Genomic DNA, 16,302 nt, shown 5'->3' on the forward strand with positions numbered 1-16,302 from the left:
TGACAACAGAGGCTGGAGTCATGTTTATTGGGAGACAAGTGGGTGTCACAACCACTAAGTATGTTCGTTGGGGATGGGGGCACAGGGCGTGGTTCCCAATACCCCCCCAGGGACTCATTCCTGGATGTAGAGGTTGCTGGGAGCAGTGGGGTCATCTGCTGGGCGTGTCTCCACCACCACAGGCCTGGGGAAGGAGGAGAGATGTCAGTTCATTCGTTCATTTGTTCATCCATTCATCCACAAAGGAGCAACAACGGTTTTCCAGCACAGTGCTAGGCTACTGCAGCCACGGTCTCTGCCCTTGAGGACGGGAGACCAGTCTAGAAGGGGAGACCACCATGACCCAGTGAATTACATGAGTGCAAAACAGCGTGGAAACCTATCCCAAAGGGTCAGCCAAGGTGGCCCAAAGATGGTGGCTCAGTTAGCCGTCTGCCTTCAGCTCTGGTCATGATCTTTGTCCTGGGATCAAGCCCCGCATTGGGCTTCCTGTTCAGGGGGGAGTCTGCTTCTCTCTCTCTCTTTCTCCCTCTGCCCATTCCCACTGTTCCTTCTCTCTCTCTCTCTCTCTCTCTCTCTCTCAAATAAATAAATATTAAAAAAGAAAAAGAATAAATGGTGGAGCCTCAAAAAGGCTCAGGAGGGAACTTGGTGAAAGGTCAGGGAAGGGTGTTCTGGGCAGAGAACAACCTGGAAAAAGGCTTTGAGGTGGGAGAGAGCTTGGGACTTGGCTGTAGAAGTCAAAGTCTTGTGGGCTGTGGCCAGGACTGGGTATATTTATCTTGAGGCCACAGGAGTTTTAAATGGGAGGGGGGGTGTGACGCAATGGAACTTAGATTTTAAAAAGCCTCTCTGGCATGTCAAAAGGTCACCAGAGATCCTTGAAGGGGCTCTCACTGGTTAAATGTGGGAGGTCTTGTGCCTTGAAGTAAATAATGATAGTAATAGATTATAACCCCCCAAAATAAAATGGAAATCCACGAGGCTGTGCTGAAATACACACACACACACACACAGAGCGGAAAAGGGACAGATTGTCCCCACAGTAGAATACCAGCTAATAAGTGCAGAAATAGACATTCACCATTTAGTAACTATCCTCATAATATATTCAGGCAGAAATCACCAATAGATGCTAAAACCAGGAGATGAAAGTCTGGTAAGAAGCAGTAATATTTACACCCTCTCAACAAATCACCCCAAAAGATACTTATTAATACAAAAAGTGACTTTATAGTGGAGAAACCGGGCTGACTCCACCCTACCCAAATGCTCAAAGATTGTCCAGTAATGGGACAAAGTGACGTGACCTCATGATAGGATGCACTGAGAAGGGCACGCCACCACATCTGCAATATTCCTGCTTGAAATGCTTAGCCTGAAAACCTCAAACCCAACTTAAGGACATTCTGGAAAACAACCTTCCTGTACTCTTCAAAAGTATCAAGGTCCTGGGCGCCTGGGTGGCTCAGTGGGTTAAGCCGCTGCCTTTGGCTCAGGTTATGATCTCAAGGTCCTGGGATTGAGTCCCACATCCAGCTCTCTGCTCAGCAGGGGGCCTGCTTCCCTTCCCCTCTCTCTGCCTGCTTCTCTGCCTACTTGTGATCTCTGTCTGTCAAATAAATAAATAAAATCTTAAAAAAAAAAAAAGTATCAAGGTCCTGAAAAACAAAGAAAGCCTGAAGAATTGTCCCAGGCTAAAGAGGAAAGAGACATGACTCCTACATGCAGCCTATCAAAAAAGGGTAGTATTTTTTGGTTATAAAGAGTATCATCAGGAGGCACCTGGGTGGCTCAGGTCATGATCCCTGAGTCCTGAGATGGAGCCCCGAGTTGGGCTTCCCGCTCAGTGGGGAGTCTGCTTCTCCCTCTGGCCCTCACCTCGCTCGTGCTCTCTCTCCTTCACTCGCTCTCAAATACATAAAGTCTTTCTTTAAAAAAAGCATCATTGGGGCAACTGGTGAGACCTGAATGGGTGTGTGGATTAGAAGGTAGTGCTGTCTTGTGCTAATTCCCTCATTTAGGCAGCTGCACTGTGATCTGCATAAGGAGGTCTTTGCTTTAACTTAGGAGACAATTCACACCCAGTCAGAAAAAATTACTACGTATGAAAGAGGAAGATCAAGCAAACGTGGTAAAAATAAAAAACACCCCCCCAAAAAACAGAACAACCTAAAAGTTAACATTCGGGAAATCTGGATGAAGGAAGGGGATACAAGGATTTAAAACTATTATTTAAATTTATTTTTGCAACTTCTCTGTGAGTCTAAAGTTTTGCCAAGATAAACAGTGAAAATAAAAATTAAAAAACAAAAATGTCCCCTTGGCTGCTGTGGGGGAGTGGACTATAAGCAGCAGAGATAGAAGCAGGAAGACCTTGAGAGAGAATGTCCAGGCCAAAGACACAGGTGGCTAGAGACATCTCAAGACACTTATCCACATCAGAGGCCCCCCTCCCAGGTTCTGTGTCCCCTTCCCCACGTCCATACCTGGGGGAGCCAAGCAGACGGAAGGTGAGAGTGGGGTCTCTCAGCTCCTGCAACAGCTGGGGAAAAGGTGTGTGTGTCAGTATCTAGAAGACTCTTCCCCTCTCAAAGAGAATGCAGGGGTGAGTGTGTCTGAACTTGTAGTCTTGGGTCCAGAAATAATCATTCTTGCTAATACCATTCACCAGCTCTGTGATCCACACAACCAAGCTACTTTACCTCTCTGTGCCTCGATTACTAACCTGGGAAATCATAGGACCTTCCTGATCGGTGCTCGAGAAGATGAAATAAAATACAAACAAATAGGGGCAGCATCTGACACATAGTTCTATGAGCTAAGTACCATTTTTCACTCCATTTTTCAGCTGAGAAGGTGAAGTCAGTTGCTTAAGGCCAACCAGCCGGATTCCAGCCCCGGCAGTCTGTTCATGCTCTTAACCACCTACATATCTCTCTAGTGAGCCCCATTTTATAGTTGGGAGACCGAGGCTCAGAGAGAAACAGAATCTCTTGCACAAGATCACACAGTGGCCTGGAATGAGCTCTGGACCGGAGAGACCCTGGGGTATATAGAAGAGGACCTGCCTGCACTGAGACAGGAGGGAGCTTCCCCTCAGAGCCCCACACCCTGACTCAGTCCTCCGGGTCCATCTGGGGAACTGGAAGACCTGCAGGGGAGGGGCAGGGTTACCGGCGCGTTCAGATGGAGACGCTTACCTGGTCTGAGCCTGGAGCCCACACCTGCACTCCATGCTTCCAAAAGGCCTGGAGGCGACCCCCGACCATAGCTGGGAGGAAAGCAGAGCCGGTTACACTTGGGTGTCACCGAGCATCCACTGGGAGCCCGGGGCCCTCCCATCCCTGCACCTACCCACGGCTTCCACAGCCTCAGTCATGGGGATCTCTGGAGTTCGAAGCCCCCGGACTGGGGCTCCCTCTGGGGTCACCAACTTCAGAGACCCTAGAAGAGGGTAGAGAGCGGGTTTTAAGAGCGAGGCTAGGAAGGGCGGACTGCTGATAGACTGAACAATAAATTCATTGAGTAGCAAAGCAGGAGGGAGGCAAGGCCTAGAGGGGTTCAGCAGCACAGGGTCTGCGAGGTGGAGATCCAGGAACAGTGGAGGAAAGAGAGGGAGGAGGCTCCTTACCGTCCATCAACACCATCACCTTGTCCTCCTCTACCTGGGTCACCTGTACCGGTCCCCTGTGCTCTATTTGACAGAAGTTCAAAAAGCCCATTCCTCTGGATTCTGCCTTCCTCCGCTAGGCACCCCCTCCATTCCCAAGCCCCAGGCTAACTCCCGCCCATCAAGAGGCCGGGCTGATCTTCACGCTCACCAGCTGTACATTCCACAGACCCACCGCTCTTCCCCTCGTCCAGGTTCAACCCCTTTCCCAACCACACCTCCGGGCTAAAGCACCGCCCAGCCGCCCAGCCCCACCCCTCCCAGCAGCCCCGCTCCCAGCGAGTCCGGCCCACTCACCTGTGCTCATCTCGCCCAGCCAGCAGGAGAGCGCGCCGAAGCGCACGGTGTGAAAGAGCACCGACTTCGCCGGCTGCCCCGGGCTCACGCCGATGCAGACGGCGGGCAGCTCGGAGCCTGGCCCGGTCAGTAGCGCGAACACTGGAAGGGGCGTCGGGAGCGGGAACAGCACCTGCTGCAGGGCGCACAGGGAGGGGCGGGCTCAGAGGAGGCGAGGGGCGGGGCCTACGAGGGGCGGAGCCTCGGGGGCGAGCCCGCAGGGGGCTTCCCAAGGATTGCCTGGGCTCAGGGTTTGGAGGGATGCCGTCTAGAAACTTCAGGGGGTGAGAGCCCAGAGGAGTGAGATGGTGCCAACTTAGAAATGGACAAGTGTGCCTTAGAGTTGGCGTGGCTTCTGTTAGGGTCGTGCTGCCCTCATGACAGAAATGCAAGGCCCCCAGAGGGCCAACCTCAAAGGCAGCAAGGTTTCCTTGGACTAAAAGGATCTGGTTGGGGTCTCCTTGGAAACCCGAGGGCATGGACAGAGGTCCTGTTGGTGTGGGGCGGAGCTTAAGGGTCAGGAAGCCCCCCCCCCAGGGTGAGCCTCCAGCGCCTTCCTCACGTGGGCGGGGCCGCGGGTGGAAGCGGTGCTTCTTGAAGCTCTTGGCAGAAGCTGAACGAGTGGGAGGCCCTAGCCACTGAACCTCACAGAGTCCCCAGCCTCTGCAGGCCCCCTACCCGGACCAGCAGGAACTTGTTCATGGGCTGGTACCACTGAAGCAGGACCACAGACGTCTCCAATGCCCCGCACAGGAACGGGCCCCCCGAGCTCGCACCCTCCGCTGTGGAGGTGGGTAGGGATGGGTTAGAGTCAATCCTCTCTCCCCTTCCCTGCCCCCCGACCCCCGAAAAGGGCACACATCTCTCCCCGGACTCTGGACAGCGGGCCTTAACTCTCGGGTAGATGCAGCCCAGGCCCCGCCCCCGCCCCGCCCCCTTCACGTCCACCCAGCTGGGATCTCTCTCACCCACGCAGCAAGCGCGGCACCCTTTGGTGTCCTGGATCTTGGTGGAGACCATGTTTTTCCTGCAGAAGAAGGGAAGCGTAAATGCAGAGGGACGGCAGGAAGGGGCATCCCAGGGGTCTGTGATGCCACTGGGGGTTGGTACCTCGCCAATAGCCGATGGGGGCTAATGTGAGCGATAGGGCTTCCCGCTCTGGTCTCCTTCCGCTCCAGCAGGCCCAGGATGCTATGCGAATACAGGTGGGGGGTCTTTCCTGCAGTGTGGGTGTGTGTAGGGGGGAAGCAGGCTGTTATAGGTCACCAGACACTCACTGTTCCCTGTCCCTTCGCTTGGCCCCATCCCTTTGAAGCTCCCAAGGCTCCAAGTCTCAGGCATTTTTGCTTATTTCTTTTTCACTGGACATATTTTAAATGTGCACCGTAGGCCAGGCACCGTGCTGGGCTCCGGAGAACAATGAATGAGTTAAACATGTTCCCTCTCCTCCTGCACTTGGAGCCACATGCGAACCTATGGACACTTAACCAGTCAGATGCAGTGACACACATTGCTCAGTTTAAGAGGTAACTGATCTAGAAATTCTCCTAAAGTGTGTCGTCAAGCAGCCTATTTGGCTTGGCATTCCCCCATAGTTTAGAAATTATCTTGCACAAAATGTTTATAAAACAATAATACAAAATTTTAATCTCTAACTCCTCACTCAATTTTAGTAAAGTGTGGAGAAAGGTTATATATATATATATATATATATATATATATATTTCACTTATGTATTTCACAGAGAGATCACAAGCAGGCAGAGAGGCAGGCAGAGAGAGAGGGGGGACGCAGGCTCCCCGCTGAGCAGAGAGCCCAACCCTGGGGCTCCATCCTAGGACCCTGAGATCATGACCTGAGCCAAAGGCAGAGGCTTAACCCTCTGAGCCACCCAGGCACCCCTGGAGTAAGTTCTAATTGGCATCTGAACATGGAGGAAATGTAAAGACTCCCTGTAGACCTCACCTCAAAACTGACTGGAGGTGGGACTACTGTGAACCCCATTGTGCAGGTAGGGAAACTGAGGCTCAGGGAGCAAGTCCCCCAGTGAAAAAATGGCTGAGATTTTTAACTGTGGGCTCTGTGAAGGTGGGGTGTATGTTGTTTTTTTTTCCAGCTGTGTCCATCTACCTCCCAACCCCCGACTCTCAACGCTTTAACTTCTGACCCCCCCTCCTCCCACCCAACCCACAACCAGACCTGAGAGAGACATGAGGACATTGTTGATGGAGTACACCCAGGTAGTCCGGCTGGGAAAGAGCTGCAGAGAATGGAGGAGATAAGACCCCATAAGACCCCAGCAGCCCCCAACTCCAGCCCTTGCCCTTGGCCCCTCAGTTCTGTGCTCACCATCTCCAGTGTGGCCTCCTGATCATTCCGGTTCAAGATGAAAATGCCTTCCTCTGCCCCCAGGAGCAGGTGCTGGTCTGTGGGGACAGACACAAGGCCACTGAGACCTACCTCACCCTGGGGAGCCTCCTCAACCCCCACCTGTCTGACCTCAAACACTGGTAGTCTGTCCCCCAGCCCTGACCTTCAGTTCTCTCTTACCCCCATATTGACACTCCCAGCTTCTGTTTCCCCAAATGTGAACTCAAACCCTAACCCAATCCCCTGAGCTGGTCTCATTCTCACCTACCTCTCATGCTTGGGCCCATACATACATCCTGCAAATCCTGACCCCCACCCCCTCACTTTTGACCCCAGCATTAGTCATGCTTCCCCAAATAGCCCTCTGAGTTCTGTCCTTCTCTCTTCCCAGTTCTGGTCCCCAACTGCTAATTTGTCTCAACAATGATCCTCAAACTCTGGCCCTCTGAAAGGTGGCTTTTTCTTTGTCCAATGTGCCCCCCCTCAAATTCTAATGCTGTGTTTTCTTTAATGAGTTTTAGCAATTTTTTTAAGATTTTATTTTTAAGTAATCTCTACACCCAACATGGGGCTCAAACTTACAACCCTGAAATCAAGGGCCACCTGCTCTACTGATGGAGCCAACCAGGCGCCCCTAATGCTGTTTCTTTAACATTGACCCCTCACTGACCTTGTCTTTTCATCCCCAAACTCTTCCCTTTTTGTGTTCCCGTCCCCCAAACTCCCGAACCCCAAAATGTGGATCCCCAACCTCTACTATTAACCTCCCACTGAGGTTAATGGAGTCCAACTGTGCCCCATCTTAGACCCCAAACTCGGACCTTTCCGTTCTCTCTGATATTCCTGGCCACTAAACTCTTATTTTCCTAGTTTTCACCCTCAAATCACTTCACTCTACCTATTTCTGATCCGCAAACCCCAACTGTAACCCCGGTCTTTGGTCCTGCCTCAGTTCTGCCCCTCCCCTGTTCCTGCCTCAGTGCCTCCATTAAGGCCCCTCCCTATCCCCCCTCTGAGAGCCCACCCTTGGTGGAGGGGTGTGTCCAGGCAGCTGTGCTGTGGATCCGGAGCGGGCAGCCATTGAACAACTTCACGAGAAGGGCACATCCCTAGGCAGGGCCCAGGAGCAGAGCAGCAGATCCAGCAAAAGGAGGGAGGGGACAGGAAGGTACAGTGGTTAAGACTCTGACCCAAGATAACCAGCACGCAAATCCCGCCTCTGTCTCCCCAAAGCTTTATCACCTCTGCAAGCTATGCATCCCTCTCTGCCTCTGTTTCCCCATCTGTGAAATGGGGGACAATGCCTATCTCTGTGATCCCTACCTTCATCTGTGAAGGTTGACACCACACAAGGACATGAGGTCAGGGTCACCCCCCGGGCCACGCTCACCGAGTGTCATCTCCCATCATTATCATTCTGCCCACCCCCAGGCATCCCAGCCCCATCCCCGGTTGTGATTCCTTGGTACAGCCCGGCTCACCCTTCTCTTCATCTTTTCCTTCTTCGGCGGTAACAATGGGGGCTGATCAGGCTCCGGGGGCGTTGGGTTCCAGAGTGAGGGTTCTGAGACAGGGTGGGGGGAAAATCAGCCCCCAAAGGCCCCCCCACCCTCCCCACACACCCCTGCCCACCTCCTGCCCCAGCCTGCCCATTACCTGAATGGGCAGTTAGGTGGGGGCTGCGGGTGGCCAGGGGAGGCCCGAGGTGAGGGGTACGGGGGGGAGGCCCACTGGCACAGCGGACCAGCACCCCCGGGCTCAGCTGTCCATCATCCCCGGTGCCCCCGGGCCCCTCGTCTGATGGAGAACGGAACTTGGGCTATGGAGATTGAGGAGGAATGGGTGAAGGGATATGAGGAGATCCCGGATAGAGGGTGCCCTACCTCCTCCAGAACTAATGTTGGCCGTTGGTTGTGGCTCACCCTCCTCCCAGTGTCCTATTCCGGTCCCAGGCATCAACCCTGACGTCTGTCCCCACCCCCACCCACCACCAACACACTGCAGCAGTTAAAAGCTTAATGCCCTAGTGCTTTGTGCTGGGGGCTCCCAGGACCAGTGCCCATCTGGCTAAATACTTTGAATCCCACCCCTGGGTTCAAGGATGCTGCTTCCAGATCCCAGTGTGCTCAGGATCCGATCTCTCAGACTCCAGCCTTAGAGGGCACAGTATCCCAGCATCTAAGGACCCTGGTGCCCAGCACCCAGCTCCAGTGGGCCCAGGGCCTTACCTTGGGAGGCAGGGGAGGAGGTGTGGCCTCTGCAGGGGTGGGGCTGGAACACAAAGATGGGGTGAGTTGGTAGGGGGGTTGTCGGTAACAAGGATTGGGGGTGTTATGCGACTGGAGGGCTGAGGTCAGGAGGGCCAGGGCTGACTGGGTCTGGGCTGGAGCTGAGGATTAGAGCCCTCAGAGGAATGGTGATGCTGGCAACAGCGAACCCAAAGGGCAAGTGTGGACAGTGCCTCCAGCTGGAACTTCACGATGCCAATCAGGGGAGCTGGGGGGCTGGGCACCGCCCATGAGCCCACTGCAGTGGAGATGTGCAGAAGGGATGGGCGGGGGCAGGGCTGACTGTTGCCCCCTCTAGGGTGGGGTCTCGGTCGGGGGTCTGGTGTGGGGCAAGTTCCCAGGGCGGGGAAGAGGCCGAGGAAGGCTGGGCTCTGAGGGTTCAGGCTGGCATCTGAGCAGCATCGGGGAGCTGGGGCCCCGGGCCGCGGTGGAGGGTCCGGGGCTCAGCTGGGGTGGCGCCAGGAGTTGGCTAGGGGGGGGATAGAGTGGGAGCCGGGCCAGAGAGTGTCAGGGGTGAAGGAGTGTCAGGGGGTGCAGGGGGAGACAGTATTAAGGGTCTAGTCAGGTGTCTGGAGATGAGTGGCGGAAGGTCGGGTTGGGTTGGAAGGGAGACAGCAGCTATAGGAAGATGGGGTGGGTGAGGGCTGGTGGGGTGGGGCCAGGCCTCTCTTACATGTCCACATCATCGTAGTCATCGTCGGACTCTGACAGCTGCCTCCTGAGGAGTGACAGGCATGACCCTCAGGTGCTTCCCCCACATGTCCCAGCCCCCTCCCCTCCACACTGAGGGTCCCTGACCTCGGGCTGCTGCTCCTGAAGTCTTCAGGGGGCTGTAAGTGGGCCTGTGGATAGTCAAGGGTCAGTGGTGCCTAGGGGGAGGGGAGGGTGTCCGAGGCGAGGGCAAGGGGAGACCTCTCACCGTGTGGGCTACGGGTCTGGACTCCATCGCTCTGAGCTTCCGGAACTCCATGTGCCGCCCTGGAAGGGGGAGGGTAACACAGAGAGCTGAGGAGACGAAAATGGGGGCGGGGGTGCTTCGGGCTCAAGATCTTAGGACTGGAGCTATCATAGGGGGAAGGGTCTTGGTTTCCAAGGCAGGGGGGTCAGGGTTTGGGACCAGGGAGGTGGGGGCTCAAAGTTATAGAGCGTTTATTTTCAGGGTTCATTTGGGTATTGGGGATGTGAGAGAGATTTCAGAGGGCTCTTTTGGGGGTCCTGGTGTTATGGGAAGACTCATGGGGTCTGCCTGCAGGTCAGAAAGTTAGGGGGTCTCTGCAGTAATTTTGTAGGTCAGGTGGTGATGAGGTTTTCTAGAGTCTCTTGCAGAGTCCAAAAGTGGTGAGAGTCTCTGAGGGTCTGTGTGGAAGTGACAAAGGTCTCCGGGGTCAGTCATGAGATCATACAGTGCTGAGGGTCTCTGGCAGAATCACGGGGCGGGGGGGGTGTCTCAGATCTATTATAGGGTCACGGGTCCCCAAGCTTCAGGATTCTCTACTCACGACAACAGTCAGCATCTGGGATCCCTAGAGAGCTGGCCCGGTGGGTGGACCGGATCCGCCGAGGGACAGCAGGAGGCACCTGGGCAGAGGGGCAGCTCAGGGCCACTGCCCTCTGGCACCCCCACCACCCTATGGGCCCAACTGGGAGCCTCTGGCTCTCCCATACCCCTCTGTGCCCTCAGTCCTGCACCAAACCCTGCCTCCATCCTCTGCTTTTTCCCCTGGAGAGAGGCAGCAGGAAGGCACTCCAGGCAAGGGGTGCAGCCTGAGCAAAGTCCAGGAGGTTCCATCTTTGTTGGCCAAGGGTGCCCTTACCTCAGGCTCCTCATCTTCAATCTCGACCACGGGGGCCCCCTTCCCTGGATTCCTCAGTTTGTCAAGAAGATCTAGGATCAGGCCTCTATTTAGCCTGGGCTGGGACACCAGCTGATGCTAGAGAGGGGAGAAGGGGGTCAGCAGACAGAGGGCTGGTGTCAGGGAGAGGCTGGGACAGGGGCCTGAGAACCGGTCTAAGGGAATCTAATGGGGAAGGTGCCAACCGACAGGGAAGACAGGGAACTCTGGGGAACTGAAACTGGGGAATTTTATGGGGTTAGAAGGGATTAGAAGATTCTAGAATTCCCAGCAGGGGCAAATGGAGAATTCCAGAGGTGTCTTTGAAGGGACTGGGCTTCCCTGGGAATTCCAGAGTAGACCCAGGAATGGGTCTGGAGACCGTGGGGAATTTGTGAGTTTTAACAACTCAGGGTATCTTGGCAAAAGGCCTGGGGTACAATTTGGAGAATCTTGGGGAGGTCCTGGGGGAATTCTGGGGGTAAGAGTTTGGGAAGGGCTCTTCAGGGAAGAGAGGAGTGGTTTACACTTAGCATCTTGGTGGCGCCGGGCCGTTTCTTGGGGTTCTTAGTGAGGGTGACTTTGACAAAGTTGTGGAAGGCAGCCGACCTTGGGAGGAAGAAGCCAAGTTCTGGGGTGAGGAGACCAGAAACTCTCCCATCAGACCCTCAATCCTGGCTCTGCCCTCCCTATCCCATGTCCTACCATTTGCCTTTTTCTTTTAGCCTGGGGGGCTGGTAGCCACTCTTTGTCATGAGGAAGAGAACTCTAGAAAAGTAAGGAGAAAACATGGTGTTCAGACCCCAGTGGGGAGGGGGATCAGATCTCATGGCTCAAGGGGTCCCCCATAGCACTGACGTCAGCAGAGAGCAAAACAAGGGACAAAACCAGATTGGGGTTCAGGTTTTACAGTGCACTGGGATGCCACTTCTGGCAGACTCTGTCTGTCACATGACAGCTATAGCACCTACGATGGGAGCCTCCAGATAGGGAGTCCCTGCGATCGCGGGGGTTCCTGCTGTGGAGGGGTGAAGAAAAAGCTTTCTGGGTTGAGATGACCCTTGGGGTTCTCAGAGTGAGCTGTGAGGAAGAGGTGTCTCCTGTAGGTGGGGGGGGTGATCAGGGTCAGGGTTGGGGGATACTGGGGCTACCAATCAGGCCTAGCTACCTGAGGGGGTGCACATCGAACAGCGGCGGCTGCAGCTCGGCCAGTTCTATGGCTGTGATGCCCAGGGACCAGATGTCACACAGCTCGTTGTATCCCCCCTTCAGGGCCACGGCTGCCACTTCTGGAGCCATCCTGGGGGGCAGAGACCCTCAGCCAGGGGTGACACCAGGAGGGGAAGAGGGTGACGCGTGGGTGCGGGGGCAGAAGAGAGACAGAGAAAGGAAAATGGTGCACAGAGAGAACCAGATGCACAGAAACGTCAAGATGAAGGGAGAGATAGGAATAAAGACAGACACAGGGAGGTTGAGCCAGAGACAGAGATGGAGGGATGAGAAAAAACATCAACACAAAGAAAACCTAGGCAAAAAGAAAACTCAAGAGAGAGCCAAAAAGTAAGAACATTCAACAGGGAAAGATAAAGGCAGGGAAAGGAGCCGGGAAGGAGATTCCCAGTGACCCAGGTGGGGACAGCCACCACCCCCCATCGCACCACCAGCTGCCCACCAGGCATCCCTCACCAGTAGGGTGTCCCAATGAAAGAGAGGCGTCGAGCCAGCGTGGCCCCAATCTGGGCTGAGATACCAAAGTCAGCTGGAGGTCAAGAGAGAGAGAAAGACATAGTGACCTGGGGTGCCCTATTCCCTTGGCCCCCAGCCAGTCCCCCTCCCCAGCACCACCCACCACACTCACCCAGTCTGACCTCCCCAGCATCATTGATGAGGATGTTGGCTCCCTGGGGAGAGAGGGGGAAATGAGAGGCTGTCAGAGACACCCCTCCCAGCCCAACGCTGCCTCTAGCCCCTGGCCCCACAGCTCCACACCACCCTGAGTCCTCCAAACACCACTTAGTCTCCTGGGTGCCCCCCACCCCAACCGTCAAGGCCACTTTTCCGTCCCAAGACCACCTTGATGTCCCGGTGTATCTTCTTCTGTGAGTGCAGATAGGCAAGTCCCTGGGAAGAGGGATGGACAGGGGGGCTGTGAGTGCTCAGGGGCCAGAGTAGGGAGGAGGCAGGAGGTCCCTGCCCCCACCCCAGCCCACCCGTTCTCTCCTCACCTGGAGCACTTCCCGGCAGACATAGCTAATCTGGAGCTCTGACAGGGGGCCTGTCACTGCAAAGGTCACACCAGTGGCTTTGGGTGGGAACTAGGAGAGCTGGTCCCGGGAGACTCCAGTCCCCACCCACACCGGCTGAGAGGGTGCCACACGGGGAGGGGGGAACAGATGAGACAAGTGGGAGGGGGAGATGGAGGGACAGTCAGCGACTAACGTAGGGAACCGGAGGCCAGAGGGAGACAGATTCATTCAACAGATATTTACGGTGTCCACTGGGTGCCAGGCACTGTGGTGGGCACTGGGGAGACAGCTGTGGACAAAAGACACAGAGATCCCTGCCCGTGTGGAGAGAACATTCCAGTCGGGCCACGGACAGTAAACAACATAACTACAGTACAGCCCCCGAGATGCTAATAAATACCAAAAGAAAACTAAAGAGAAAAAGAATAACAGGAAATATATGTGGGAAGGGGGTATGACATTTTACCGGGTGGTCGGTGCAGTCTACTGAGAAGGTGGCAGGCTGAAGATGTGATCTGTCCAGCTCAGAAGGGAACATAAGAGCTAGTGCAAAGGCCCAGTGGCCGAGAGGGCCCCGTGGGTTCGGAAAGCAGCAAAGTAGGTGCAGCAGAGTGGGGGTGGGGGAGAAAAGTGGTAGGAGGTGAGTCTGGCAGTTTGGGTGTAGGTGGGGGTCACCCTGGGGAGCTCGGGCTTCTCTTTGGGGGGAGTGTTCTGAGCAGGGGGTGATGGGAGTTTGCAAAATGAGAAAAGGCAGAGGAATATGGATACCGACACACACACAGATAATGAGAGAGAAACAGAAAGACAGAGAAACGGGAACAGATTCAAAATGAGACCCAAAAGCATGAAGAAAGGCTGAGAAAGAGAGAGACACAGAGGTGGAGAGAGAATGATACACAACAGACAGAAGGAGTCAGAGACCAGGTCTGCTAGGCCAGCTGGGTGAACCACTTCCTCTCTGAGGGCCTCAGTTTCCCCCTGGTGACCTAATGTGGAATTTCTTCTTTGTCTGACATTTGAGATCGTGGGTTCATGGAGAGAGAGAGGAGGCCAAAGCCACAGGTGGCCGTGAAAACTGGAGAGGCGATCAGAGGCCCATCCCATCCCCATCCTCAAATTTTCCAAAAGAGCAAGAAGCAGACTGAGAGAGAGAGAAAGAGAGAGAAGAAGAGAGAGTCAGGAATTCATTCACTCAGTCAGTGAAAATGTGGACCCACCTATGGGCCAAAAAATGCAGAAATACTCAAACACTGAATGGACACATTAGTAAGAAAATGACGACAGAGGAAGATGGGAGAGGAAAACAGAGGGTGTGACTGCATGCAGAGATCGGGGCTAGACTGTCAAGTGCTGGAGGGAAGGGCCCAGGGCTCACTCGGTCACCATAGTATTCCCCGAACCAACCAGGCCAGGCCTGTGCCCAGATCGGGGCTCCTCGTAGGAAATGTGGACCAGAAAGACCATTCCAGAAGACACAACCCCAGAGAGATAGGAGGGGCAGAGGAGGGGGTGCTGCCTGGATCCCCCTTGCCCTTCCTCTCACCTTGATAGATGTCCTGGAGAGAACCAGCCCCACAGAATTCCATGCATATCCAGAACTTCTGAAGCCTTTAATTCAAGAGTAGCAAGAACAACAGCAATCAGTCGTCACTGGTGGGTGAACCCTGGCTCACTGTCTGTCTCATTGCACCTCAACAGGAACTTTAATGTAACAGCGGTCATCCATCTCCCCTTGTCCACCAGAGAGAGATCATCCCACTTCCGTTTTATAGGTGGAAAGTTGAGGCTCAGAGAGGAAATGAATGTTCGGGGTCAACTGGACCAAAACCCAGGTCTTTTGACTCAACCCAGCAGGACTCCTAACTCTGCTAACCGATGGTAACCCAGAAGACAGGGCAGATATCTTCCAAGTTGGGGGCGGTTCAGGAGGACAAAGGGACCCAGGGTACCAGGTCTGGGGGGGACAACGATTATTACTGGGGTATCTGGGATATTAATTTAGGGGTCTGGGGATCTAGGAAATTAAGGGAGCAGAGAATGGAACTGGGGGGCCTGAACGGCAGGATGATGAAAAATTAGTTTTAGGGGACTTGCTTTCAGGTTTGGTTACTATGAAGGGATTGCTTTGGGGATCCATGCTCAGAAATAGGAGTCCTGGACTGCAGATTACATCAGAGAACACTCTGGTCAGAAAAGGGGGACTTCAGACTGGGGGGGAGCCAGTTTAAACTTCGAGTTGGGGGGGTCCAGTTTAAAATGGGAGTCCAGGACTGGAGGTCAGGAATGCGGGTTCTGGGCTGGGGGCCAGGCAGGGCCCCAGGGCAGGTCTGAGGCTCATCACCAGAGATAACTCCCATGGTAGGCCACGATGTTGGCATGCCGGCAAGTTTTCAAGATGAGGATTTCCTTCTGAAGTGTGGAAACATCGTCGTCTGTATGGAGGAACAGGAAAGAAAAGGCCGCTGTGGGGAGGGCCTATGGGGGAGGCATCCTGGTGTCCCGAGAGGAGGGGTCAGGGTTGGGGAGGGAGCGCCCGTGTCCTCACCAGGCTCCATCTTCACCATCTTCACTGCCACCAGGTCCCCCGTCACCTTGTCTCTAGCCTTGTGAAGGGGAAGTTGGCAGTCAGGCAGGCTCCATTCGCCTGAGTTCCAACCCAGCATCCCTGAGCCCCAGCCAAGGACTGGGATTCCCTCTCATCCCCTTTCCCTCTTGGGCCTCATCCCCAGGGCTCGCTAGTCTGAGGGTGATGGAGAAGGAGGGGTGTCCTCACCTTGAAGACTTCTCCATAGGTGCCGCCACCCAGCCGCTGCAGCAGGTCATAATGATCCCGGGGGTCCCTGTTAAAGATGTCGGGATCCACGAGGTCCATCCCTGGGGGCTGGAGCTGGGCCTGCGCCCAGGGGCCAGCAGGGCCTCAGGGCTCGAGTGTGGCACCTCCCTCCCTCCCCACACGTCCTGCACCCTACACCCGCCTTGCCTTGCCTCCACCGGCTGTGGCCTCCCCGCTCCCCACTCTCGCTTCCTGCCCCAGCACAGGGCTGTGCTGCCGGCTCCACCCCCTGTCCCCTGGGCCCGGAGAGCCTGTGAGGGGCAGCTTGCCTTGGGACCCAGGGGACCCCCCTCTTCCACCTCCAGGGCCCAGGGCTGAATGTAAACCAGATGCAAACTATCTTGTGATCTGGGGGGAGGGGGGAGGAGGGCCTGCCCTGGCACCCCCTCCCGTGTCCTGGGCGGTGGCTTAAAACCACAGTTGAAACTCTGCTGAGTGTTTGAGGGTTTACCGCCGTCCGAAGATGGATGATAGGCCTGCCCAGGAGTGCCCATGCCCTGGACATGCCCGTTCCCTAGGGTACATATATACACTTGGCCGTATCCACCAATGTACCCACTGTGCGCAGATCAGTAGACGCGCAAATGACTGGATACCCGTGTGCACACACATGCTATGTGTGTGCACATACCTCCACGGATATACCACATCCTTGTGCATTCGCGCCTAAAGTGTGCAGAAGGGCACTCGCCTTCTCCCCCAAGACCGTAGAGGACTGAGCGCC

At 55.1% G+C, this 16,302-nt stretch overlaps 1 protein-coding gene across 3 annotated transcripts; it reads right to left on the reverse strand.

Annotated features, from left to right (window-relative positions):
• Positions 1-8: 8 nt before the first annotated feature.
• MAP4K1 (mitogen-activated protein kinase kinase kinase kinase 1) lies at positions 9-16,204 on the reverse strand. Of its 3 annotated transcripts, XM_013047678.2 has the most exons (32): positions 15,726-16,204; positions 15,519-15,585; positions 15,291-15,348; positions 15,087-15,177; positions 14,289-14,353; positions 12,725-12,780; positions 12,573-12,620; positions 12,358-12,400; positions 12,186-12,258; positions 11,668-11,799; positions 11,205-11,267; positions 11,027-11,108; positions 10,482-10,598; positions 10,167-10,245; positions 9,587-9,645; positions 9,466-9,509; positions 9,341-9,385; positions 8,608-8,650; positions 8,036-8,198; positions 7,861-7,943; positions 7,404-7,488; positions 6,359-6,435; positions 6,209-6,269; positions 5,120-5,228; positions 4,978-5,036; positions 4,688-4,791; positions 3,971-4,145; positions 3,635-3,697; positions 3,358-3,447; positions 3,204-3,274; positions 2,490-2,545; positions 9-184 (listed from the first exon to the last, which is right to left on the reverse strand). In XM_013047678.2, exons 1-32 carry the CDS (start codon positions 16,070-16,072, stop codon positions 115-117), a joined length of 2,778 nt encoding a protein of 925 aa, XP_012903132.1. In that variant the 5' UTR covers positions 16,073-16,204; the 3' UTR covers positions 9-114. The 3 variants fall into 3 exon arrangements, with proteins under 3 accessions (XP_012903132.1, XP_004776288.1, XP_044932707.1); XM_004776231.3 differs by lacking the exon at positions 15,726-16,204 and having other exon boundaries at positions 15,519-15,719; XM_045076772.1 differs by lacking the exons at positions 15,291-15,348; positions 15,519-15,585; positions 15,726-16,204 and adding an exon at positions 12,989-13,034 and having other exon boundaries at positions 15,087-15,124.
• Between the last annotated feature and the right edge of the window lie 98 nt (positions 16,205-16,302).

The sequence above is a fragment of the Mustela putorius genome, unplaced genomic scaffold (genome assembly GCF_011764305.1).
Source record: "Mustela putorius furo isolate JIRA1106 unplaced genomic scaffold, ASM1176430v1.1 tig00000196_pilon_pilon_pilon, whole genome shotgun sequence".
NCBI classification, from domain to species: Eukaryota; Metazoa; Chordata; class Mammalia; order Carnivora; family Mustelidae; genus Mustela; species Mustela putorius.